We start from the raw sequence: 27706 nt of genomic DNA, 5'->3' as shown, positions 1-27706 counted from the left end.
GAATATCATAGATTTGAGTTGTTCTCAGACTTTTAATTTTCTTTGTATTACTGTTAAATACTGTACCGTTGCTTGGAGAACTCATTAGTGTACAGAAAAGCTTGCAACAGACCAAAGTTGGCGTCTTTAGGCCATCATAATGGTTCAGGGTAGCTGAAATTCAGAGAATGACAAGTGTTAAATACATTTCAAAGTGTTACGTGCACTGAAGTCGTAAGTGCGTAGATCCAGTTGGCAATGGATGACTCAATGTGGGCCCCTCCAAATCTGATATTCTATTTTGCAGAGATATGAGTGGCTCAAGGAATGCTTGTAAAATCTGTCTTTCATTAAAAACTGTGTACTGTTCTTCATTGCTAATTCATCCTTAGCTTTTGCTTAATGTGTACAGACTACTATGAAGATGTTAGTGATACTTTTCAAAATAAAGCCTTGGGAAATGAGACCCAATGCACTCTGGAGGATTTTTTCCAAAGGTTTTCATTCTGAGAAATATCAACTTCATTTTTTACTTCCTTTACCATTAAATCTCGTATACAATTGAACAAAAATTGTTTAAGAGGAACAACATTCTTCCCTTGAACGTTTTGCTGAAAGTGTATTAGTATCAAAGTAGATTATTCGAGCCTGAAGCTCAGATCTTAATCGGGAATTCTACAAAGTAATCAGTTCTGGATGGAATTTTTGTTCTGCTTGATAATATCTGTTTGTACACAGCTTTCTTGCACTTGTGTCAGCACTTTCTTGAGTGTATGGAGACCAGAGGATGTTTGGACTTTCTGGTGGACTTTTTAATTTTATTCTCTCCTGAAGATCAAATGAGATGAGAGTCTGAGCTGTTTGGAGAATCTAACTGTGTAATTACTGTTAAAGAGGTTGTCAGTGTGCTTGATAGTGATAAAGTTCAGAAAACTTATTTCCAGATTAACGTGAATTTACAGATAAAGGTTTAGAACAAATATAAGTTCCTGTACTAGGCAATGAAAACCCTTGCCCTTTAGTAATTGTTGCTAAAAAAGAAATAAACTACCCACAACTTATGGAAGTTACCTTGCACTGCTAGCTAGAAAGATTATTTTTATTTTTAGAGAAATAAAAAATTTCCTACTTAGTATTGCATTTGAGTTTTCACATGCTTGTGTCTGATATAGCCAGTGCTTATTGTTTTTTCTTTTGTTTCAGCACCCAAAGACAATGAAGAACGCGTATTCCGGGAACGTATGCGCCCCCGAAAGCGGCAGGGTGCTGTGCGACGCAGAGTACATCAGGTTAATGGACACAAGTTTATGGCCACCTATCTTAGACAACCAACTTACTGTTCGCACTGCAGAGATTTTATATGGTAGGAGACAACTTTGACTTTGCTTTCTTTGCAGCTTTGAATTGAGGGGTTTACGTATCTTCCTGTTTTGCTGAAGTATAGGTGGCACAGAGTTCTTTTCCTCTTCACTTTGATATTAAACTGTCATCAGTTTTGCAGACGATAGTAGAAGACTGTTAAACTTCTATCCTAAATGTTAGAATTTGTTACATTTGTGTTTTTTCTCGTCTGAGCCACAAAGTTCAATTTTTTCCTCTCTAGTACACACTATAAATTCTAGGTAGACAGACAGTCTAGTGTTCTGTAGGTGCCTAAGTGTAGATTTAAACTGAATAGTATGTGTTTACATTTTGCCAATATGACTGAATTTTTCATTAGATGCTTAAGTATCACCGTCTTCCTCCTGGGAAACGCCAAGCTCCTATACATCCTACTGAAGTTAATGGAATATGGGAGTATTAGACTTGTAATGATCCTGGGGTTCGTGTGCTCAGTGTACAGTGTCTTTCCTATTACAGTCTATGTCAAGAACTCCCTTTGAGAAATTATTTACATTAGTTTAAAGTACTCACAATTTTCAGATAGGGAAAAGTGGTGGAGACATTAAGTTTTCAGCAACTCTATTGATGTTTTCCAAAGTTACCTAGGGATACTGATTTGCACCTTAACACACATAAGATCTGATGTGATCCATAATTAACATTTCTTAAGAGTTATAATGGATCAATATTTCTTAATGTGAAATGATGTGAATTGTACATGAACTCATCTATGTTCCTCTAAGAAATACCTGCAGGTTGGGCTTTACGTTAGCTACGATGGTTTCAAGCAACAATATTGGCACATGCAATCTTCTGTCTGTTTAGAGGCCAGCTTGATGACTCTTTTACCAACTTGTGGCTTCCCTTTCTATGTACCCTTTGGCTTTGCTATTTTATTACAGTAAATGTGTCTTGGGCCATGAAGGGATTCAGAAGTAATCTTGCTACTTGTTACCTCTTCGCAGCTGAAATGTGGTTTCTACTTTGAACTGATCTCAGTCTAGACATGTAGTTATCAGATTATTGGTTATAAGTCACTACTCCCTTAAATTTGTACATGTCCAGTAAAGAGAGAAAAAAAATGTTTTTCATATTTAAAAATATATATTCTTAATTTTCTAAAACACTTTTATTTTCAGGGGTGTAATAGGAAAACAGGGATACCAATGTCAAGGTAAGAGAAAATCTACAGAGGGACATTTTGAATATATGTATTATGTTATAATATATAAATAATAAGATATTTTCATCAAGCATTGTAGATGTACGGTGTTAAGAATTTACCACGAGATGATCAGAATAAGTTTGTCTCACCAAAGATACTGTCTTTACACTAAGTCACAGTAAGATTTTTCAAAACTATTGGTCTTAGGCAGCATATATAAGGTAGGGGCACCATTGCCGTCACTGAACAGCAGATCCTAGGTACCTCTTGATGCACATCCGACTAGGGAGGCATAACTGCAGATGTTGGCTTCTTTGTTTTTCACTTTTTGCATTTTGAAATTGTGAATTCTTTATTCTTTGTTTGAAAATGCCAGGTAATAGCGAAGACTGCAATTAAATGGATGAGATAATTATAGAGGTCATCATTAGAGGAGGTTATAGCAAAGACTGCAGAAGTGCTTCATTTTCAACTCCATTTTTCAACACGATTTCTTGTACTCTTAATTTTTTATGCAATCACCTCTTGGAATGATGTTTTTCTACTTAATTCTCATCTGACAAGTAGAAATGATCAAGTTAGTGAAGATTTTTCTGTTAGGAAAGACTTGGTGAAATCTCTTTGTAAATAAATAAATGCAATAATGGTTTTACAGACTATAATAAGAATTACTATATTAACATACAGCAGAGCTTCCTTGAGTTATGATTATTTTTTTTCTTACAATGACCAAAGCTAAAAAAACCCAAAATTTAGTATTTCATGCTGAAGGTTTTTTTCGTTCACTTAATAACCTTGAATCCTACAGTACGATAGACCTTGTAATTTTTAATCTTAGCTGTTGTATCTGCAAATGTTATTCATTGATTAAAATCAGTATGAATATTGACAAAGCATTTGTGCCTCCTGAAACCTTTTACTGTTATCAACTTATGATAATGTGTTACAGAAAGAATGTTCGACTTTGATTTTTCTGTTCTTTGACTTTTACAGTGAGTCACCTTTTATATTTGGTTTGTGTTGTTTTTTTTTCTGGAAGCTCTTCAGTTCTTGCCATTGTGTCTTATATAATGTGGACATCATGGATTTTATCAGATAAAGAAATCAAATATGTAAAACTTGAGAAAAATTGTGGGTGATATTTCAGAAGGTAATTTGTAGTTTTACATACTGAGATTTTGGCAGATGTGCTTTAGTTCTCTTAAAATTCATTGGTCTCTTGAAAGTCTGTTATCTTCTGCCTTTGTAAGCTAAACTTACTTCATAGGACTCCCCAAGTCACCAGTCACTTGCAGCCTTTCAAGTCAGCATTTCTAGTCTTCTGAGTTCAGTCTTTTGCTTCAAAATCAGTCTTCATGAAAACTCATTCTTTTATCTGTTTTTTGTTTACAGTTTGCACTTGTGTCGTACACAAGAGATGCCATGAACTTATAATAACGAAGTGTGCTGGCTTAAAAAAACAGGAAACTCACGATGAGGTAAATGTTTATAAAATAAATTTTCTAGATAAAAACTCTTGTCTTTCGTCTGTTTGAAGTAGTGTCATCTCCTCTGTTTAATCAATAAATGTTATAGACATTTTTGTGCCTTTCTGGTCATCTTGTAATCTAACATTTACTTTGGAATGGCAGATTACCATAGCAGTTCCAATTACATGGGAATTATTATACAGCAATTTATTTCTAATTACTAAACTTTTTATAACATCTGAATGCTTAAAGTCTCAGTGAGCTCCTTCCACTCCTTTTAATTTTTAACATTCTCCATTTCTGAGTTAATACAAGTTCTGTCATTTTAATTCAGAATAAGCAGGATGAGACCCCTTATCCCTTAACTGCATTTTGTGTGGCTGAGTCATTAGCAGCTGATGGGATGAGCAGTATGCTTGAGTATCTTGCATCAACATAAAAGATTGCCCAGAATTTGCTTGCAAAGTCTCACCTCAACAAAGACTGCATCCAGACTATCAAAATGTAGAACAAAAGTCATCCGTGTGTTGAAGAAAGCCCATTGATATTGTCTTAGATATCACTACCTTGGTAGTGATAACACAAGGTACTGCATAGCTAACAGGTTTTCCAGCATAATTGCTCCGTACCTCTAGCAAGCTTTTGTATATTAATGGAATTAAAACAATACGTGCTTTATGTTATCCTGCGTGTAAATAAATGAAGACATCACCTGAAAATGAAATTATCTGCCTTCAGAACCGTAGTGGTAGGTTGGTAAATGCATTTGCCAACAACAGCTCTGCATCAGAAGCAAAAGCAAAGCAATCCTTTCACTTGAGTTTAAAGGTCTCTCTCAGCTAAGATGGTCCTTTTAGACTTGCTTAGGAAATTAATCTTAATTTTTGTGGGCAGACATACACCAGGGAGTGATGTGACCGCTGTTGTGTTCAGCTCCCTTAGGCTGCTCAGCTTTGGGGTATCCCTTTATCGCTGGATTGATAGAGGACAGTTGGGGATGGGTGTGGGTTTTATGGTTTTTTTTAAACAGTTGTAGCCCTCAGCTGTAACCAGTGAATGCTTTATCTTATACAGAAGTTTTTTGTTTGCTTGTTTTTAACAGAAAAGCTAATGAATGCTCACTGTCCTGTTCTGTTTTGTGCAACAGCAAGTGCCTACTGTCTTTCACCATAGGATTAGGTGACGTAGTCTGTGGGTGATCCCAGTTCCTTGGCCACACAGAAAAAGTACATATCTTAGTTTTATTTGTTAAGAACCTACATTTACATGCTTGAAAAAGCCTAGCTTTAAATTACGAATTAGAATTGTGTGTAGCCACTCTTTCTTTGGTAATCCCAATACTTTGATATTAGTTTGACTGAGACATTAACTGATCTCATTCTTCCTGTGCAATTCACTACAGTTTTTCATACTGGAAGCATTCTTGAATATCTGGTTCATAACCAGTATTTTATATCCAAAACTTGTTCTCTTGCATAGGATTGTGATAAAGGACTGTGTTTGGCTAACGCTATTTTCACATAGTATCCACAGGAAGATACAAAATCCGTCATGGATTTATATTCCCAGGCTCCAGACTGGTGGAGACTTGTATTCTTTGCTGATATAATGCTCTTATTGTTTAGAAGGGGTACTAGATCACTGGAGAGAAGCCAATGGTAATACGAAAGGGAAGGAAAAGCATCAAAATAAATCTTCTGCTATGCAGTGGCCACTATAAAAACTTATCAATGACATCTTTTATTTAGTAAGTAATCATACCATGGAATCCCTTAAACAAAAAAATTATCATTGTCATTTTCATAAGGTAAAGAGGAGTGGGATATGAAAAAGTAAAGAGGTTGTGATATATTTATCTATCTTACTCCTGCTCCTAAAACAATTGGGAGTGACTTCCTTGCCTTCCACATGAAGAGATCTTTCCTGATAGCTATGTATTTGTTGTTCCCAGAAGTACTAGGAAGTAGGCTTTAGTCTTTATCTCTTGGACAACAGCAGCAGCCCTTCCCCCTCTTTTCCCCAAATAAAGTAGTGAAAAGAACTCTGGAGCTGGAGTGTTTCTAATACAAAGATCATCATCCGAGCACAAACCTATTTCGTCTTGTTTGAATTCTGTGTGGTTTCAAAACATAAAAGGGCCATGGCATATACTGAATATAAAGAAATTAATTAGAATGAAATATGCTGTACTTTCCTTTTTCAGCAAGTGGGATCCCAGCGTTTCAGTGTCAACATGCCTCACAAGTTCAGCATTCACAATTACAAAGTGCCAACCTTCTGTGACCACTGTGGTTCATTGCTCTGGGGTCTTTTGCGACAAGGTTTACAATGCAAAGGTAAGAATTACCACTCAAGAGGTTTTCTTTTTCTTTGTGAGTGCAGTACACTTGGAAAGACTTCATGTTACTCTGTCTTTTCCAGCATGTACAGAAATGAGTAGAATGTAAGTAACAGGCTGCTGTAGGGTTTGCCATCGTGGTTAGAAAATGGTCCTTTACCCTGTCTGCAGCACCAGTCAGTAACAGATGCAGAAGGCAGGGGTGCAGAAACACATTTTCCACTCGCTGGTGTGTAGGTTAATTGCCACATAGCAAATTAGAAGCTGACAGAAAATGAGGAGCATGAGAATTTATATCCCTTCAGCTTATATGCCTTTTGTGTTTTCAGGTTTGTGGTGATGGTTGTTTAAACATTTTAAACATCATTATTCCAGCTACTTTTCCATTTAATACCGTCTCCAAAATTGCTGTTATGTATTGACTAGGCTAGGCAGAACCAGTCCTGTGTGCCCATATCCAGAAGATGAGCTATTCTGATATCTAGCTAAATCAACCTTTGTGATGGTCTGCCTGGAAGAGGATTACATAAAGCAGAGGATTTGTTATGTTCTGCAGCTTAAGGACTGTGTACTCTGTACAGTAACTGTATATGAAGTTACTGCTGGAAGGTGCGTTCATGTAATTTTAGCTGACTAACATAAATGGTTGGTTCAATATCTCCTTGTTTCAAGCAGATCTATATATTCTAAAGGTGGGAGAAAACAGTACAAACACTTGCAAAGGAAAGTAATATTTTAAAAACAGTGAGGAAAATACTTCAATTAGTGATTTGATGGGAATGATGCCATGAAGATTGTCAGATTCTTAGAAAGTAGTACCTTATGGAATTATAAACATTTTCATTCTGTTACACCGTTACTAATGGGTAGGTCCATCTTCATAAATACAAAAATCACATTATGTACACTTCTCAACAGCAGAAACATGGAGTCACATATATAGAGTCATAGAATGGCGTAGAATGGAAGGGACCTTAGGATCATCTAATCCAACCTCCCTGTCGTGGGCAGGGATGCCTCTCAACTAGACCAGGCTACTCAAGGCTCCGTCCAACCTGGCCTTGAACACCTCCAGGGAGGGGACATCCACGACCTCTCTGGGCAATCTGTTCCAAAGTCTCACCACCCTCATACTGAAGAATTTCTTCCTAAGATCTAATCTAAATCTGTTCTCCTTCAATTTAAACCCATTTCCCCTTGTCCTATCAGTGGACACTTGTAAAAAGACCCTCCCCAGCCTTCCTGTAAGTTCCCTTCAGGTATTGGAAGGCAGCTATTAGGTCCCCCCGAAGTCTTCTCTTTTCAAGGCTGAACAATCCCAGCTCCCGCAACCTGTCCTCGTAGCAGAGGTGCTCCAGCCCCTGGATCATCTTTGTGGCCCTCCTCTGAACGTGCTCCAACAAATTTATGTCTCTCTTATGGTGAGGACACCAGAACTGGACACAGTATTTGAGGTGGGGTCTCACAAGAGCAGAGTAAAGGGGGAGAATCATCTCTCTTGACCTGCTGACCACACTATGTATAAGCGGGTGACCTATTAAATATATCCTTTGCAGTATTGAAGATGAGACATAACTGTAGGTGAAGATCAGACCTAATGCTTTGTGTCACAAATTGCTGAGCAGCAAGTGAAAGAAGAAATTTCTTTCATGGCAAAGTGATACACAGTGAGAGCATTCTGAAGTTCAGGCCTTCCCTTGTGATTCTAGCTACTGAGCAGTGATAAAATGTTAGACTCTGAATATTGTTACTTTACTACTATTAAGGAGTTCGTTCAAATGCTATCTTAATTATGGTAGGGATATGTTCAGAGAAGATTTTTCAATTAAACATGATTTTTTTTCTCTTTGAGTTTTAATCAGAGCTGTAGTATCTCTCCACTTAATCTGTGAATATATTACTCCACTTTCATATTCTCTCTCAAGTACCATAGTGGCTCGTTTCCTCTTAACTGTAGAAAATAATGTTATTTCTCATATGTATGCATTTACTGTGTAGCAGATACATAGAAACAATAGTTTAGAGAACCTATGTTGCTTTCCCCATGTTCATCAAATTAGTGCCTATAAAAACGCAGTATTGTCTGCATGAAATCTGCAGTTCAGCTGAGCTGGAAATGTCATTTTTTCTGTGCTTTGTTTTCTCTCTTAACAAGTGCCAAACAATGCTCCTTTCTTCAGAGATGTACTTGCTTGCCCAGTTAACACCATGAAAAGCGTATTCCAGAGGTTTCTTCTTCTTCTGTGTTTTTTTTTTCCACTGCTTATTCCTGCACTTCTTTTTACAAAATACGTTCACAAAGTTGGACTGTACAAAATTTCCCTGCTTCCTTTACTTCAAGCAGTTCAGTTCCTCGGTGTGCACTGTTATGTATCCTAGGTCAAACATTTTACTTGCTACTGAGCTTTTCTCACTGAATATACGTACACTGAAAATACCACGTGTAGCAATTTCTTTTTACTCCTCTTGTGAGCTGAAACATGCTTGGAAAGGAAAGGCACCTGCTTTCTGAAGCATGTGGTTACTGCTGCAGCCACAGTGCCTCTGCGTAGGCTGAGAGGCAAATGTAGCGCGTTTCTGTAGGGCTTATGCGGTGAACGCATTGTTGGTGAACAATATAATGAAATGCAACTTTATAAATACATACTTTTTGATCTTTTTTTTTTTTTTCTCTAAAAAGTAATGAAGTGAGGAAACTGAGCAGTTGAATGTTTATCTAGAAGAATTTGATTACAATTGCAGTTTTGCTTTCTTTATGCCTGGCTCCACCAGAGGGCAGTGAAGCCTAAGATAAAATGCATCATCCGCTCCTAACAAATCCATTCTCTATTTTTAATGGAGCTATGTTCTACTCCCTACCCCGTAACCTGGGAGCAAAGTAACCTTTTTTTCCTCTTACTAGTAAGCTAGATTCAGGAGATGGTATTTAAGAGAGAGAGCTTAGTAAATGATTGCCATCTAAAGAGAGTGTCTAACAGTGCCAAAGACTTTTATTAAAACTTAAAACACTGTTGATTTTATGTCTACCTACATTACTTTTTTCAAGTAGATTAACTCCTAGAGTAAGAAGCAATAACACATGAGCAGGTGTTGTGCTCTCAGTATGAGAGCAGAAGTGGACTGCTAAAATCCAAGCTCTGAAGGACTTTTCTTCAAATTCTATTTAAGATTTACAGGATCATTAGTTATTTTCAGTTGTTCCTATGTCTGTCCTGGGTATTATGTGAAAATACTGTTCTGCATTATCACAGCAGAAGACTCATAACCAGGTTGATAATTTTATGTTAACATTGAAGTGTCACTTCAATTTAGACTTAGCAAATCCAGCTAAGTGTTTTTTCTACTGAAATTATGTTTAATTGAAAAAGTTATTGGTAGGTCAAATAAGGTCTGATTTAAGTAAGACAAATGCATGCCAAGGTAGTATTTCAGTTACTCTATTACTTTATATTTCACTGCAGTTTGCAAGATGAATGTACATCGACGCTGTGAAACAAATGTGGCACCAAACTGTGGAGTGGATGCTAGAGGCATAGCTAAAGTTCTTGCAGATCTTGGAGTCACTCCAGATAAGATCACTAATAGTGGGCAGAGGAGGAAAAAGGTAATTTTGCTGTGTAGTGTCACGTGAAAAATGAGAGAAGTATTGCTGCATTGTAACTTTACTAGTTGGGGTTCAATCCCATTCACTTGCACAGAATTTCTTTGAAGTTAGTACAGAACTCAGACTTTGACTTTTGGTTTATAAGTGCAAATCATCTATTCTGAATTCTGATATGAGATTTATTTTGACCTGCTACAATTTTGCAAACCTGGATCTGTATAGAATCTGGAAGAATTTTCCCTTTTTAATTCTGAGGAAGGAAATTTGACAGAGGGAGTGTGTCTGACACAACAGTTCATAAAAAACATAAATGTCTTTTTGGCTCAGAATTGGCATTGAACGATTGATTGACTAAGACACAGCACTCCTCCGTAACATTGTAAATGCTGATAAGTGATCCATGTGCTGATTCTCATGACGAGGACCTGTTTGCCAAGTGACGGTTCCAAAGTTATCATCACTATTACAGGAAGAACTAAGCTGTTCTAGAAATAAAAAGCATAGGTGACCCCAAATACATCCAAAGCTGATGGAGTTATTCTGGATTGATAATATGTATTCTGGAGTTATTCTGGATTGATAATATGTATTCTGGATCAGAATTTGGCCATGTTTCTATCTCTATTTGCATGATGGTGACAACAGACCCATTGCTCTTACTTACAGAAATAGTTTTTACCATAATTTCATAAAATGTTGACGTTTGGTTCTGTTCGTTTTCCTGATTATTGCACACTGTATTATGATTATGTCCTGATTGTGTACACTGTTTTAAAACGTTACAGAAACATAGAAAACTCAGGAATAAATTAATTGATCTGTGACTCCTGGGAAAAGGTGTTGTCAGGTTGTTACTGCATGAGTTAGTTTGCGGTGCTTGCTGGTACTTGTTATAGTTAAATGTATTTACTCGATAGATTTCTACACAGGCTTATGGTGGCTATACAAAACTTTCCCACTCACTGGGTATGCCTATTATGTTTACTTCATCTTAAGAACCTATTTTTCTTTAAATTGCTAGTTCTTTCTCTAGAAAGAGAAGAAAGTCTTGGTCTTCATTTGGTGTGATGCCATCTACTGTATTGTTGAGGTCCTATATAGAATCTATACGAGTAGAACATCTTCGCTTTACGTCATACTTCTACTTGTGAATTAATGTTGTTAAATTAAATTTCCTCTTGACACAGGAGGATCTCATAGCTGAGTACCCCTTTTGGAATTGTTCTTAGCTAATTGCAGGTGCAGAGACACAACCACCAGTTCCTGGAAGTGCATCATCAGAAGAAGATAGGTCAAAGTCAGCACCAACTTCTCCATGTGATCAAGGTTGAACATCTCTTTTTATTTCTTAACTAACTTATATTGTCACATATTATCCTTCTTTATGAGGAGTAAAAAAGCTATCAGCCCCGCTCTCTGTAGAACCAAATCAATGAAGTAGTTACCATCAGAAAATGAAGGACAAATAAAGTTATGAAATGCAATAGCTTTTTTAAAAGCCCTGCTTCTCATTTCATTTAAATCTGTGAAATTAAGTGACTTTTAAAGGGAAAATTGCAAAACAGTTATCTTAAAATATTGTGAAGTTTACTAATTGAGTCCTTGCCTAACCAAATACCTTAATGTAATATATTTTATTATAAGAGTGAGAACATTTTAAATAGTACCACAGAACTCGAGAGAGCCTTTATCTGTCTGAAAAGCCTCTCTCTGTTAATAAGTTTTTGAGATAAATTTGCCTTCTTGCAATCCTGTGTTGAACATTTGTGATAATAAAAGCTTCCATCCAGTTAGGCTATGGTAGCGTGTCTGTGTGGTCTCTAGAGTCTTTGTAAACCCATGTTTCCTTTCAGTGACTCTTTTTCATGCATAGATTTGGAGACAAATCTTTTAATTTTCATTGATATGACCTGATTTCATTGAGCTGAACATCCTGATTGACAGAACATGCATATCAGCAGCACTCTGTGAATATGGTCTGATTTTTATTTTTAAAAATCAGAAGTCTGTGAGTTATCTTATGTACCCTCACATGTGTAAACTGATGAATGAAAAATCTTTACACCAAGACATAGGAAGATGGATACTTTTGTGTCAAATTATATGAAAATAATTTACAGCTGAAGAGTTTTTCAGCCTTATTTTTAGGGAAGAGACTTCCAAGGCTCCATGGTCATAAGTACTGTAAAACTCTGAGTCCAGAACTGATTTAAATTTGTCAGCCTTTTGGCTTCACAGACAATATTTTGGTTAAATAATATTTTTTAGATATCTGATGTTTTGCTTAAAATAAGAAAAAATAATTTGTCTAAATTTTCTCTTAAATTTCACTTTTGTAGCTTTCCAGTAAAGTTGTTGCTTCAAAGGCCATCAGGCAGAAATACTATGCAAGAGCTTGAGACAAACCCCGAGGTCCAATAGTCACCGGGACTCACTGTGTTAAGCATTGAGAAACCTTCAGAACTATTTAGCAGATCTACACAATTGCTGCTTGAAGCAGCACTAGGAAGTGGTCAAACACTTTATTGACCCAACTGTCCTTTGAACTTTTGAAGATACAACTCTCAAATACTTAAGCAGGAAGATGAGTAAGTGCTGCAGGAAGACAGGAGTATTCAAAACAAAGTACTTTGTGGTACAGGAACACCCAAAATCACTAAAACAACTATTTGGCCACTATTCTGACTTGCCTTTCAAGTTTGGGGTATGTAATTCTCTTAGGTTCATTTTCAAAGGCCACCCTTCCTGTTAGAGCAAGGTTTTGGCTGATTACTGTAAGACGGAGAAGCAGTTTACTGAATAGGTAGTCTTAACCACAGAATGTTCTACACAGTATTCAGGCATGATGAGTGTCCCGTCCCAAAACTGTTACAGACTAACACAGGCTGTTTTCCTGATGGTTGGTTAAAATGAACACTTTTTTCTAATATTTCCACAGAAATCAAAGAACTAGAAAACAACATTAGGAAAGCGTTATCGTTTGACAACCGGGGAGAGGAACACAGAGCAGCAGCTACAACGTCATCAGACAACCAGCTTAAAGCAGGGGAGAACGGTGAAAACGGGGAGGTCAAACAGGCTCAGACCAAGCGAATAGGCCTTGAAGAGTTCAACTTCATCAAAGTATTAGGAAAAGGCAGCTTTGGCAAGGTGAGTAGTTTTTTGGTTTAGTTATTGTTGGGTTTTAGTTTTGGTTTGGTTTTGGTTTTTCACTGGTGTGCAGGCTTTTTTTGATTGTACTGCTTTGAAAGTATTCATAGTGACATTCAGAAAGTGCTTCCACCCCAGGCATTTCCTTCCATGCTTTGCCCATTGGGTAAAAGGAGCTTTTACCCCACAGATCAGGAATATCAGCCTCCTGATCAGCTGGAATTTTCTGTTCTTTCGCTCACTTCTTTAACTAGGGTCAAGTCTTTTGAAACAAAATGTCAATGTTTCACTATTTCAGGATATTGGTAATGAAGACATACATACAGTTACATACATCCTGTTCAACAAGATAATCGATTGTGGTCAAGCAGGAAAAATCAGCCCAGAAATAATGCAGTGGAGTTCTGAGTTCATTCCCTTTCTAGAAAATGCCCAGTTCAAGTTTACTTATTTCATAGAACAGTTTGTGTGCTTGTTTTGACTCAGTGGGTGTGTTCGGTGCTGGAGGAAGCAGACTTCAAGCCTTTCTACTCAGATACAATGAGTGCCAGAGGCTTAGACAGTTGCCCAAAATACCACGTATTTAGCAAAGATGTAACTCACCAAATACCTTCCCATAGTAGAGAACTGATGAGGGTGGAAGAGGCATTGCTCTCTTTACAGTGCTTATAGATTTTCTTTCCATAGTGCTGTGCACCATGGAATCAAAGTGGAGGACTGAAATGTGAATCTGTTTCAGAAGTACACTCTTCCTTGCTTGATATACAGGAACTGCAGATGCAGAGGGACAGGGCCGAAGCAGTTCCTTTGCCTCCCTGTTTTCTAATCCTTTCTCTGAAGATTACCCTGGCTCTAAGCCAGAACTGACCGTAAACACAGTGTAGGATTTGAACCTTAAACAAAAGTAGTAGTTAAAATCAACAACATGAAAGTAACCAGAATGATACATGGGATTGTATGCTAAATTTGTCACACACAAATCTCACCACCAAAAGTGGGAGATAAAAGTGGGAAATAAATTTCTATTCTAGATAAACTTACTTCCTTTTTCAGTTTTTGAGATCTCATTAATAAGTACTCATTAAGATATTTCCATGAGGGAATAAAATTTTTTAATCTTCTCCATTCTTAACTAAAAACAAACAAAAAAAAGGTATCATCTGTTTCAAATATAAAGAATACCAGAAGTATATTTTTCCAAAATTACATTGCTTTAGTTTTAATTCTATGAACATACAACTTCATTCAGGCAAGTATGAAACTGTCTTTATATTTCCAGTGCAGTCAAACTCATATACGACCCTGCATTTGTGGTTATCTGTTGTTCATATGTAAACAATTTCTGTTTGTTTTAGGTAATGCTAGCTGAACTAAAAGGGAAAGATGAAGTATATGCAGTGAAAGTCTTGAAGAAAGATGTCATACTTCAAGATGACGATGTAGACTGTACAATGACAGAAAAGAGAATTCTGGCATTAGCACGGAAACATCCATACCTAACACAACTTTACTGCTGCTTCCAGACGAAGGTAAGCTACATGAACCTTTTACCAGGTGGTGCCCAATATATATATATTCGCAATTTCTGGAATAAAAGACAGAAATGTAAAAAGTACAGCAATATTTCTAAAATATTTCTGAAGTTTTTTTGACATTTCAGAATTTCAGTAGTTTTAAACAGGAGTACTGGCCGCTGTTAAAATAGCATAAATACTATTACCTTGTAAGTACCAGGAGATGGCAGTAAATGAGTTAAAAAATGAAGAGGGGGAAAAAAAACCAAAACACATACATAAACCACAAAAAAACTACTGACCATGTTCTGGGTTTCTTCTGTACATTAATATGATGTATCATTTGTTGAATTAAGTACAAATGTTTTTTTTCTCCAGTATTCAGAGTAAAAATTCTAAAATGATCTTGAGAGAAATTAGATTATGCAAAACACTCATATTTTTAGTTTTCTTGTGCTATGTAGTATAAAAAAAATGTTCAAAAGAGAAAGGAAATAGGCATACTGCTTATCAAATAAGTTACTATAGTGTTAGTGCCTCCAATGTGCTTCAGGAGCAGGGAGAAAGAAAGGGAGAGAGAGCTGATAACAAGAGCCATGGTGTGTTCCTTGTTGGTAGTTTTTCATATAGAATTCCTCTTCATAGCACATGTTTTGGATTTGCTGCTTAAATGTAAGTGAACGTTTGGACGGTTTAGCTGACTCTCTAGGATTTCTGAATCCAGTCAGTCTAAGTGCTTGAAATCGGTTGTGTTCACAGAATATTTCTGGTTCTTATTTTCTAGTCCCTTATTTCTTTCTTGTTATTCAGCTAAGCTGACAGTTTTTTACCTGATTGTCCAGAAAGCTTTATGGACAAAAAAAAACCCCACGAGGTTAATCTGTCTTGCAGATAGAATACACATCATATATAATTGAATTTACAGAAGCATCCATTATTTTTGAAGTGCCTGATAAAATATTTACTATTTTAAAGCACCAAGGTTTGAACTTTTGCCTGTTGAACTAAATATGACATTCATTTCAACGGGATGAGTTTTCGACCTGTAGGGAATGAGTGTAGATGTTAGTATATATGTGTGTTTTAAATAAAACACTTGAAAATTAATCAGCCTCCTTCAAAATTCTGCTTTGTTTTTTTCTTTCAGTAAGACACTACTCTGGAGTATTTGAGTCAATTTAATGGAAAAGTTTTGCAGAGTAAATGAATAATTAAATTAGCATATTGAACAAAATTAAGAGTTACTAATAGTCTGTATGTGTGTGCATATGTAAATACATACAGGTTCACATATTATAACCAGAACTATGTATGGCATAAATGAGCAATTGCAATAATTGTGTGTGTAGAATTATAGAAAAACAGTGACTAAAAGATCTTCCAGCCAAGTTGTCAGAAAAGATAAACAGGGCAGTGGGAAAGCCGTAGGAAAATGGCTAGTAGGATCAAGATTATAGTGTGTTCAAAAATGCAAATAGCAAATATTTAATATGTTCATTCAGTTCTTAAAATAGTGAAAAAGCATTAGTGTTTTATATGCTTTGAAATTAACATAAAAAAATAGTCCAGGAAGATGTGTGTACAATTTATGCCTACAGAGGATGTTCCATGCATTCAGACTTTCACTTTGTTTGAATGTATGCGTGAACATACTCTTTAAATGTTTTAACGTATTGTTTTAAAATCTATAACTAGAATCGAGCGTATTCTTTCAGATTAAGAAAGTGATAAAAAGATTGTACTGGAGTGAGGGATAACTGTGGACAGAGAGGAACCTTCAGGACTAAGGCAAATTGCACTCCCTGAAGTGTAAATAAATGTATCACCAGCCTGATGTGAATCATATGGCAGAGTATTGGTAAAGATCAGTTTTACATTAAGTGAATTATGGCAGAAGGTTCTCTCTCCTGCTACTTCTCTGGTTTCCTGGAAAGTTCTTTCTTTTTATTTCTCATCTGTTCTCCCTTCCTTTGTATCATGCTTTCTACCTTCCTCCTTGCTCTCCAAAGCCATTCATCAAAGTAAGATACTCAGAAATTTCTTCTCACCATCTTTTCTCTTCCCAGATATCTTGACTAGACAGAAACTATAGTTTGTGGCTTTGCTTGAACTTGGAGGAACTGACAGTTACATGATTTATAGTTACAAATCATAGGCTAGTAACTCTTATCAAACAACCAAAACTACACCTAGTGGTGATACCCAATCAAGCTAAAAGTCCGCAGTTGAAAAATTGGAAGTTTTTTTCTGAGCATGGCCTAAGAACAATTTGCAAAAAACTCTTTATAAAGAAACAAAAAACCAAAACATATGTAAAAGCAAAAGCAATATATCTGCTAAAGCTATAAATTATCTATGAATGACAACAAATGAAAACGTACCAAGTAAATTAGTCACTGAATGGTTTGCTCAGGTTCAGTGGAAAAACAGCTAGAAAAACTTGCTTGAACAAACATGGTCTTTTGTTAAAATAGCTTTACTGAGACAAAGGCTATTCTACAATAGAGTTTAAAATGTGTTTAACAGTAGTGTCTAGTTACTTATGCTGCAATTGTATGCCCTGCCATGACTTCTGTACTTTGCAGGACTGGTCCCTGAAATTATCATGCTGGAATTAAGTTTCACATTTCAAGTAGAGCATGTTTGTCATATACACCCTGACTCAATGGGAAGATTGACTCAGTATTCACTGTCAGAGCACTCAGAGATTTTATATATGTAAGGAGATTACTGGCTTTGTTCCTCTTCCACAAAAATACTAATGTATAAGTTTGACTTTATAATATATTGCAATGTTTTCCTTCAGTAATAAAGTGAAAACACTGCAGAGAAGTTGCCTAATATTTTTAGGCAAAATTTTCACAATAAATATGCCTCAGTATTTGTTTTTTACATGAAGCAAACTTTTCATTAGTATCATTTGGAGTATTGTGTTCAGCTGTGGAGCCCTCAACATAAGAAGGACATGGATCTGTTGGAGCAAGTCCAGAGGAGGGCCACGAAGATGAACTGAGGGCTGGAGCACCTCTCCTATGAAGACGGGCTGACAGAGTTGGGGTTGTTCAGCCTGGAGAAGAAAAGGCTCCAGAGAGACCTTCGAGCAGCCTTCCAGACTCCAAGAAAGCTGAAGAGGGATGTTTTACAAGGGCATGTAGTGAAAGAACAAGGGATAATGGCTTTAAACTGAAGGAGAGTAGGTTAAAATTAGATCTAAGGAAGCAGTTCTTCGCTCTGAGGGTGGTGAGGCACTGGAACAGGTTGCCCAGTGATGTTGTGGAAGCCCCATCCCTGGAAGTGTTCAAGGCCAGATTGGATGAGGCTTTGAGCAACCTGACCTAGGGGAAGGTGTCCCTGTCCATAGCAGGGAGATTGGAACTAATTGATCTTTAATGTCCCTTCCAACCCAAACTATTCTATGATTCCATGATGGTTTACTGAATTATACCATTATTATCTCAACAACTAAGGGATCATATTGAAAATTATCTTGGAATTCAGAAATTATGCCAAATAATGGCTAATAACAGCATACCTTATACAAAAATGTTGGTTTAGCCCTACATATCTGAATTTACTTTTAGCAGTCACATCTAGCTTCCTTATTTTAAAGGATTATTCTTGAGACTGATATTTCTCATATTCCTTCTTAATCCAAAAGCTGACTTTAATCAAACCTGTTTGCTTTAAGCTAATCAAAATTGAGCCCCCGAAAAAATAAGCTTTCCATATTAAAATCATATATATATTAAAAAATTATACTTCAGGGACTGTTTTACGGTCTTCTGCAGTGACCTGGAAGTCAAGTGAGCTGGTTTCAGTTCCAAAGCTTGGGATAAAGTATGCGAAGCTGATATATGATGTTTTGTCTGCAATAGTTTGAGGTATGAACTCAGCAACCCAGTCCTACACATTAGAAAGAATGTAAAATCTACAGGCAGGACCTCAGCCGATGCGTGTTTTTACGTGGAAGGAGCTCAGAGAGTTTAGTGTAGCAGATCTTATAAAACCATGTCACACTTGGATAGTATTTTTTAACGCTCCTATACTATGGCAGCATTTCCCTTCTTGTTTTTGCAGAATATGGTCAATGCATCTGTCAGTGTATTCAGAGGTTTGATTTCTGGTTAGTGTGTGGTCTGTCAGCTGGGGTATAAAGAATACTGCATTCTGTGTTTGACACACCCATAGCAAAACTTGCCCAAGGCCTAGTATACAGGGTACAGCATTTTTTGTTATAAACGACCTTTGCTTATCGTCATCTTTGATTTACTCAGGACTTCGTTGTGTCCTTGATTGAGAAAATGTTGAGTTTTTTTCAGAGCTTCTACTGTTTACATTCTTTTTTCACTCTTCCTACTATCTTCTCTTTGATGTGCTGGTTCCTTGTAAGGAGTATCTTACGTGACAATAACACTGTTGCTGCTTGGTTTCCCTCTCCAATGTCGTCTCCATTCCAGCATTGCACCATGCTTCAGTGATCAACTATGCAACAGTGTCAACATTAGGTTTCATTGATAATGCTTCAGATAGGTGGTTAGGAAAAGGGATTTAAGTATTTCTAGAGCTGTTTTCTCCGACGACATTCTTGTATTTGTGGTACTTTGTTCACAGTTGGAAGTATCAGAACTGTGAAAATTAAAGTCTGTTTTAATGGAAAGTTGAGATTCTACAAAATAAAGGTATAATCCTACACCCCTGTCAACCTTCTTCATGGTACTTGTGTGTGTACAAGTGTACAAGTTTTCTAGACCTCTACCCTATGATATGCATATACATATATGTGCATACCCTATCATTTATAATGAATTGTCCCAAAAAATACTTCAGAAATAAAATGTTTTTAAAATTAAGACAGTGAAAGCTTTATTACAATAATTTATTATAAATTTAGAAGACTAGAGAGCTACTGCTTTTAACTTCTACCATTTGCTTTTTTGTCCAATTTCATGATATTAGATAAGTTTAGAACTAGTGCTCTCCTGCTCTTTTCAGAGTACTATCTTCAACAAAATTGCCTTGTACACATAGTAGAGAGTACTATTAGTACAAAGCACTGTTCCTGTTGAATGATAAAGTTGCATAACTTGTAAAGAGTCTTTAGTCAGCATTATAGCTGTTTCTATTTGAGAAAACAAGTAATAAAACAAAGGACAGAGAAAGACTGTGAGTTACTACAGTAAATAGTTAGACTTATCCCACCCATAAAAACTTTTTTTTCTGGACAATTGTCTGCATGTTAAAAGCAGTGTATCTATTCATAACATAGCTCCTGAGCTGACCTGCAAGAGCATTCACTTCTTTCCTGTGTTCTGGTGTTGTAAGGTGGAGATTAGCCACGTGACAGTGGCAGAACTGAAGGATGTGTAGGAATAAGCTGTAGTGATCCTATTACCACTATGTTGATCCCTTAACTGTTATGTTCTACGTAGTGGCTTACTACTGGTTTATCCAAGATTGTGAGTGCTGTGGTTCAGGTACTGTTCCTTTCTGTGCATTTGCACTGAATCTAGCACACACTGGGTAATGCTAGAAGGCCAGTGTTTATAAAGCTAAGATTTCGGAAATTTTGTTTCAGTTTCAGCTGTCACAATGTTCCTATGAGATTTTTCGCAGATCACTGAACCTCTTTCTGCATCAGACCTCTTTGTAAAAACCAAGAGTAATGAGTCCTCCTTCTACTCATGGGTTGTATTTAAATGTTTTCGAGGAGGTTTTGGAAGTCTAGTAGTACAATGTTATTACAATGCACAAGGATCACTATGAAAAAATGGAACACTGCAAAATTTTTAAAACAGAACTATGTTTTCAAAATTACTTGTTTGATTTGTGTAAGAAAATCTAAAACAGCAAAAGGAAAGAGAATCATATGCTTATGATGTCTTTAAGTCACGTTTTCTAAGTTAATTTAAGAAGAATCACTCCAGCATGTGACCAAAACTGTCTTTGGTAATAGAAAAGCAAGATTTCTCTTACATGTATTTGTACAAAAAAGTAAATGTCTTCTGTAATAATAGCTCAGAGTAGTGTCATTTATGATATACAGTGCAAAGTTAATTTGACTGACTGGCCACTGTTACATTCATCTGGGACTAATCAAAGCTTATAATCCATTTTATCTGGTATTCTTGTGCTTTCGTTGCTAAGCAGCTAAAGCCATTATGCAGATATTGCTATATGGCTGTAATCTGTTTAGCACAAGTTTGCATTGCCTTTTATTACTGATTAGCGTCAAATTAGAACTTTTTAGGGCCAAATTCTGTTCATTATTATCCCTGCTTCAGTGTATTTGTACATGTGTGAGACAAAAGACTGAATTAGTCCCTGTATTTTTAGCTATTTCAGTGCTTAAATATTTTAATACAATTTAAATATAAAATTATGGACAAAGATTTAATGGTGTTAACTGGTAAAAAGGTAGAATAAAATGGTAGATAAGCATGAAACAATGTTATTTATACTGTTTATATTATGGTATCATTTATATATATTTATATTCAAACTCAGTTGTAGTATTTTATTTACCTGTATTATTATATATGTGCATATACAGAATATGTGCAATAGCACCTATTTTTTAATTCCCAGCTGGTTTCTACAGGCAGTTCATAATGTAAGAAATTAAATTAACTGATACTTACTCATTCTTCAGAATATTTCCTGAAGCAGCAGACGTTAGAGTGGTATCTGGTGATGTCTCATGTATCATACAGCCAAGAAGTCATGTAAATACATGAAATTTTGGCAGAATAAGGTTTTCCAGCATTTTGCGTGCTGTGTATGTTAAATTTAGATTTCCTTTTGACTGCTACACAGTATGAATGCATTGACCGCAATCATTGTGTTGTCTAAAAGTAGACACTGAGGTCAAGAATAGTTGGAACGGTGAAGCTGATGATTAAATACTGTAATCATTGTCTTTCACACACACAAGCCCCTGTTTCCAGCATGATGACCCGGTTTTGGGAAACTTGCTATTATTCTGCTCAGTTATTGCTAGCTGCTCTTGAAGGATTATTAAAGCCTGGTTAGCTCACTGAAGATTCATTGTTCATATTAGTCCTTTTAGTGTTAAACTTCAAGTCAGACTATCAGTGCAGCCAGGCTCATCAAGGGCCCGTAGGAGAAATTACTCCTCCAGCATCAATCAGAAGAGTCTAAATGCTTCTCTTTCAGACAGGAAAGACTTTTATTTTGTGATGTAGCACCCAAACTGAACAGGACTCTTTCACACCCTCTCAAAGCTGGGGCTTGTTCCTAGTTTGCATGTATACAAGTGAGTGCCGCAGCTGCAGCTCCATGGATTGCTTTGCTGTAACCAACTGAGGCCTCAACAACCCCGGGAATAGTCCCGAGTCAGCATCTGTGGCCAGAATTCACTGCAACTGCCATCATGAAATAGGTGAGGGCAAGCTGGAGTTTGCACGGATTTTATTTACCTTGGTCTTCGTGTCTGCATATTAGGGTTATAGAGTTAACTATGCCAGTAGTTCATTGTGTTAGAAACATCTTAGTGTAGCCAAGCGTAAAATTCAGCTTCAAGATTTTAATCCTGATGTGATCATGTGCCGACAGGAGGCTTTTAGGGTAACAGGTGAAGCTAAGGGCCTTTTAGGTACTGTTTTCATACCTCTTGGACAGAGGAGCTGGAACTACATTTTGCACACTTTTCCTCTGGGGGGAAAAATGTGTTTCTCCAGTTGAGGCATGTTTGAGGGGAGGAATTTTCAAAGTAGTACCAGATACTTTGCCAGTAACTTTCCTGGCAAGTCTGTCTGTCTTGTACACCGTGCTGTAGCAGAGATCACTGGAGGCAGGAATATTGTCATCCAAACAGGGCAAAGAGGGTAGCAGACTTTGAACGGAACTGGAGTAGATCCATCACTTGCTGGGTCCACAAAAATCTCTGTGTAAGCTTTGCACTATGGCTTTGTCAACATCATGCCGGTTGGTTCCTTTTCTGGCATCCTCAATCTTACAACTTTTGTGGGAATGGAGTACTGTTGCTCATCCAGCAGGATAATTGAGCAATGCTGCTTTAAATGAAATCCTGCAGGTTAAGGCTGGATTGTGGCTTTTAGTTTAGTTTTGTCTTGGAAGAGAGGAGTGGGAAGGATAAGGGTAACCTGCCTTGTGGCAGCAGCCCCTGGAAGAAGTGTGCCTGAGTGGTTTGGAGCAGGATCTGTCACCCTGCAGTCATACGCTATGACCCTCCTTTCTGTCCTTCCTCTGCACTGAGGGCTGGAGACCATCCTCGCAGCTGGTATAGGATCCCCAATTTGGACAGAAGAGACCTGAGTACATGACCTACATGAACCAGCTGGCCCTTTGTTATAGTGCTCTTTCTGCTTTTTCTTGTATTTTATAGCCATAAAGCACGGTTCACAATTTGCCTCTCATAGGTTCAATATAAAAATGAATTTGTAAAAACAAAACCTGTCTTTAAAATAAGTGGAAATGTAATGCTTACATGGGTAGCTATCAGGATGCCTCATTTAAGCTAGTTAACTGTTTTTAAAGCTATTGAAAAAAAGCCTGTTTTACCTAAGCGATTGTGGGAAAACATTTAATACTGTGTTTGTGAGGTGTTGCTCAGACAAGTAAACAACTAATGCACCCCAAAGGGAGAGTCAGGAAAAAGGAAACTGCATATAAAATGTGATTCTTCTGCAGCTTCTTTTCTAAATGCAGGAAATGATTCTCGTTGGAATTCATTTGGGCACTTTAATACAACTACTTTTTTTTTTTTTTTGGTTATAACAACAGTAAGCTTAGTAAATGGTTAATTGTACACGAGAGAATTTCACCATGGGAAAGAAGTGGAATTTGCAAAACATTTGGTTTTGCATCTTCAGTAAAATCTTCATTGCTTTTTTTAGCATGTACACAGAGTAATTTTAGATTTGGCATAACACATCTTCTGCACCACACGCCATGTGTGAGGTGGGCCAAACTTGAGTGGGGTATAACTTAAATTACGCTTGATCTCTTCTTCTCAAAACCATACCATCAGATTATTTTTACACTGTTAATGGGTATTTGAGATGATTTAAGGGATTCCAGTTTATGCCATTTTATCTCTCTTGTGGGTGAGTACTTTTAGCAGAAACACACACACTTTTTTGATGGCAGCAGGGTTTACACTTGCCTAAGTACCATGGGCTAAGAGTAGTGATGCCCAGCCTATACTCTCATGCTTGTGTGTGGGGAAGCATTTAGAGAGCTGCTTTGTGTTCCCACGTAAGGTGAGCCCAAGGCCATTCTGTAAGCTGAGAAGTATTCAGTGCATTGTTTATCTCCTTGAAAAAGATGACAAGGAAGGTGATCCATAATGTTAACTTAGCAGTTAAGAGACTGGAGGAGAGTGAGTGGTGTGTCACTTGTGGGGCTACGTGTCCACAATGCCTTTGCACCAGGGCTGAAAATGCTGTATAAAGAGCATGTACAACTTCCACTAATAGCAAGAAACAGTAAACGTAAATCCATAAAACATGTACAAATATACTGTATCTCATCATTAATGCTTTCTGTTCTCTTCTAGTAGACTGATTGGTCATTAAAAAGTAATTGTTCAGAACTAAGGAAACCTGAATAATAAAGACTCCTTCCAAGTCCTGGCTGTGCTTATTGATACAGTAGTTCACAGGAATGCAAAGACTCTTTAGCAATTTGGAGATCATGACAGTGAACATTAGGGTTTGGACTCTACTATTTCATCTTACAGCAAATGGCTATAAACTACTGTGAAACGCCTTGTTTTTCCATTCTCCACTTTCCGTGTCTAAAAATGTGCATAGTCACCTTCAAACGAGACTGAGAAGAGAGAAAGGGCTATGAGTTTTAGTTAATATTCCTTTTCATAGTAAGTAGATTCTGATTATTACTGAAGCATGAATTATTTATATTGTGATCACAGAATATATTCTACTAACATGTCTATTATATTATAAAACTAGTATAAAACAGTGTTTTAAATTGTTTCCTGGAGGGAAATCCTCTGCTTAATCTGCTCACAGTCTTTCTCTTCCTACACAATGTAGCAATATTTTACTCTTCCCTCATTGGATGTACTAATCCATCTTTTCCTGCATCACACAGTGTATTTAATAACTGTAAGTCTCTTTCCCATGCACAGTGACTCTCCATAAGGTTAGCTTTGCTGTGATCAGGCCACTGAGTCCTCTAAGGATTAATGAGGTTATGTCGGAATGGTATGACTCTTAAAAATAATAATCAACCAATGACACTACTTTAAATAACAGCAGTAGCTATGCTGGAAAAAATCTTCCTTCTTTTAAAGGTAGTATATTATAAGGAAACTGAGCGTTCATGGAAGGCACTCTGAAGGTTAAGTTACAAACTTAACTACTTTAATTGTGTATGGAATAACACCAGCTAGTAGAAAGTCTACGTATTTCCATAGACTAATTTTTAGGTTGTGACCTAGAGGGACCACCCCGTTTTATCCTTAATACATCTAAGAAAGACCCAGTTAGAGTTCTTTCTTTCAGAATATGTATACCTTGTGAAGTACACAAGAAGGAAAATCATCCTTTTAGGTACTGAACTTTCCATTCAGCCGACAGAAGGATGAAAGGGATCCATTTCATAACCTTCTATAAATATGGTTTTCTAAGAAGCTTTGCAGAATCACACAAGATGAGTAAATTCAAATACTCTAACTGATAAGTGGTTTCTTGAAAAGTCTATGATGGTACTTACTTTCTCTTTTCTATCCTCAGAAACCCAATATTAAAATAATCACACAAAGTTCTGCCCTTTAAAACTGCTTTCTGAATTGTAGAAAAAACTACACCCTGAAGATGACGCACTGTTTTCATCTGTGCTGCTTTACTTGTTTTAGAGGATTAGGATCACTTAAATGATGGCAGAATTTTGGACAGTGTTTCCTGTTGTCTGACTAATTTAGACTTGTGAATTGCCAGGGTTTTCAGCTGTGTGAAGCATATGCTTTGCCAAAAATTAATCATGTTCTGCAAACAGGAAAGTATGGAAAATAAAGTAGATACAATTAATGCTTTTAAAGGTCACTGTTGCATTTATAGAACTACAGAAATCCAGACAGTGAGGAGAGGTGTATGAATAATGATTTTCAATAGGTATTGAAAAAGCTTGGCTCAGGTAGCTCGTGTTTATCAAATAGAACAAAAAAAATCAGTGTGGCGCTTACACAGATCAATGGATATTTATAAAGAGCTTCATTTTCAGGACGGATTACGAAAACACATTGAACAGAGAATGTTATATGTAGACTAAGGATTTTGCATATATTTATCAGTTTTCATTAATTCTGTGTGCTCATGTAATTTTTCTCTTGAAACGTGAATTTTTAACCTCTTGCTAGATTCCTTTCATCCTCTTCTGGAAACCTAATTTGTGCAAAGGGCCAAAGAAAAGGCAATACCAGACTCTGATCTCATGAAGGACTTGTTTGGCTCAGTGTCCTGTCTCTAGCAATGCCAAAGCAGGTGTCCAGGAAGAGTGTAGGTACAGGATAAAGTGTATTGTGATATTTTCCCAGAATGCTATCCCAGTATCAAGAGATCGATGACTTGGGCTTCTCCTGAGTCAAAGATGGTGGGTTTGCACATAATGAGGTCGCATCTTTGCACATAATGTTGTTTGTGAGAAGTGTTAAAAGTAGGAAACTGTTTAGAAATGTTAATGTTACGTTGTGTTCTCCACCCTGGAGTGGAGAAATCCTCTTGATACCTCATCTGCAAACAGACAACCCTATAGTGCAGTATACATATTTATATAATTTCTTTTTAACAGTATTTCTGAAAGTAGTGTATATGCCATTAAAAATCTCCAAACTGATGTATCTGCACTATTTCTCCATCATCTTCTACAGTAGTGAAATAATGTATCTGATCACCTGGAAGTAGGAGCTAAACATACTGAGGTTTCTCAGACAGAAAAAAACAGGTTTCCCTACAGGTGTTTTGATACACGTTTCCATAATGTATTGTTATGCATGCATTAGATATAAAAAATATTACATGCTGTAATACAGGTAAAGCTCTTAAGTGATTTTCCATCACTGAAAGCTAAGGTACTGAAAGAAAGAGATAAGTGTTACAGTATCTTGTGCTTTCCCATCAGGAACGTAAGCAGCGAACCACAGCTGGCAATGTCATGCCAGAGCCAAAAGGGCATCATGCATAATGCATTAGACTTAATTAAGAAGCATGCCAGAGAGTGATGCCATCCTCTTTCAGATTTTCGGTCTGCAGTGTTCTTTTGTTGAATTTCTAAAGTAGAAATGAAATACAGGCTATGTTAAACTTATTTCAGCCACTTTTTGACATATTTATCTGAGCGTTTCTTAAAGAAAAGTTAGGGTATAAGAAAACTCACTCAGAAAAGAGGATAGCTGTGTAGGATATATTGATGAGTATAACCCATGGATTCATTTATGGACCCATACAGTAGGAGAACGAGTTCTAGAAGAGAAGATAATTACCTTCTTTGGACATCCAAGAAATCTCACTTGTATTTTTAGACAACCAAAGTGTGAAAATGAAATAAGGTTTGGGCCCCTGTCTTCAGGGGCTAAAATTCAGTATAGCCCCGTGATGTATTTAACTCCTGGAAAGTCCTCTTTGGTTGCATTCAGATGTGAGAAACTCGGTGGTCGTGTTGCTGAGGTCTCATTCATACAGGCTTGTGCCACATGTTCACTTTGTGCATTGCATGTATAAACATCCCCTTCGTGCTTACAGTATTCAAGAGCAAGTCCTTTAATGGCAACTGCTGCATTGCAACAGCGTAGGAAAGGAAGCTTGCAGAGCTCTTCTAGCGTAACAAGAAACAGGAAGATCATGTCTAATGAGATTTCTGGATCATAAAGGAGGGAGTTTTAGATAGGAATCTGAATTTAAAGAGGCTTAAGCTCACCAAAACTCTGAACTTTTGGAAATTTGCCATGAATCTGTGGGAAAAGTTAAGAATTGTTGCTGGGTGATATGCCCGAGGAGATTAACTGCTTTCCACAGTGCAGTTCAATGTGGTATTATTATATAAAAGACTCGAAGTGGTTCAGATATCCCTTAGGCTAACATGTAATCTCAGCCACATGTGTAA

At 36.9% G+C, this 27706-nt stretch overlaps 1 protein-coding gene across 1 annotated transcript in view; it reads left to right on the top strand.

Annotated features, from left to right (window-relative positions):
* PRKCE (protein kinase C epsilon) overlaps positions 1–27706 on the top strand; it is a 303251-nt gene that overhangs the window by 186089 nt on the left and 89456 nt on the right. Inside the window, exons 3-10 of the mRNA XM_086628712.1 lie at positions 1183–1342; positions 2502–2536; positions 3920–4005; positions 6200–6332; positions 9796–9938; positions 11168–11264; positions 12877–13088; positions 14444–14617. Of these exons, the coding sequence (XP_086484838.1) occupies positions 1183–1342; positions 2502–2536; positions 3920–4005; positions 6200–6332; positions 9796–9938; positions 11168–11264; positions 12877–13088; positions 14444–14617 (1040 nt within the window). The remainder of the gene's footprint in view (positions 1–1182; positions 1343–2501; positions 2537–3919; positions 4006–6199; positions 6333–9795; positions 9939–11167; positions 11265–12876; positions 13089–14443; positions 14618–27706) is intronic.

This window comes from Tauraco erythrolophus, chromosome 2 (assembly GCF_009769465.1).
Source record: "Tauraco erythrolophus isolate bTauEry1 chromosome 2, bTauEry1.pri, whole genome shotgun sequence".
Classification (NCBI taxonomy): domain Eukaryota; kingdom Metazoa; phylum Chordata; class Aves; order Musophagiformes; family Musophagidae; genus Tauraco; species Tauraco erythrolophus.
Note: the sequence above shows the minus strand (reverse complement) of the source record. Positions and strands in the feature narration are given on the sequence as shown.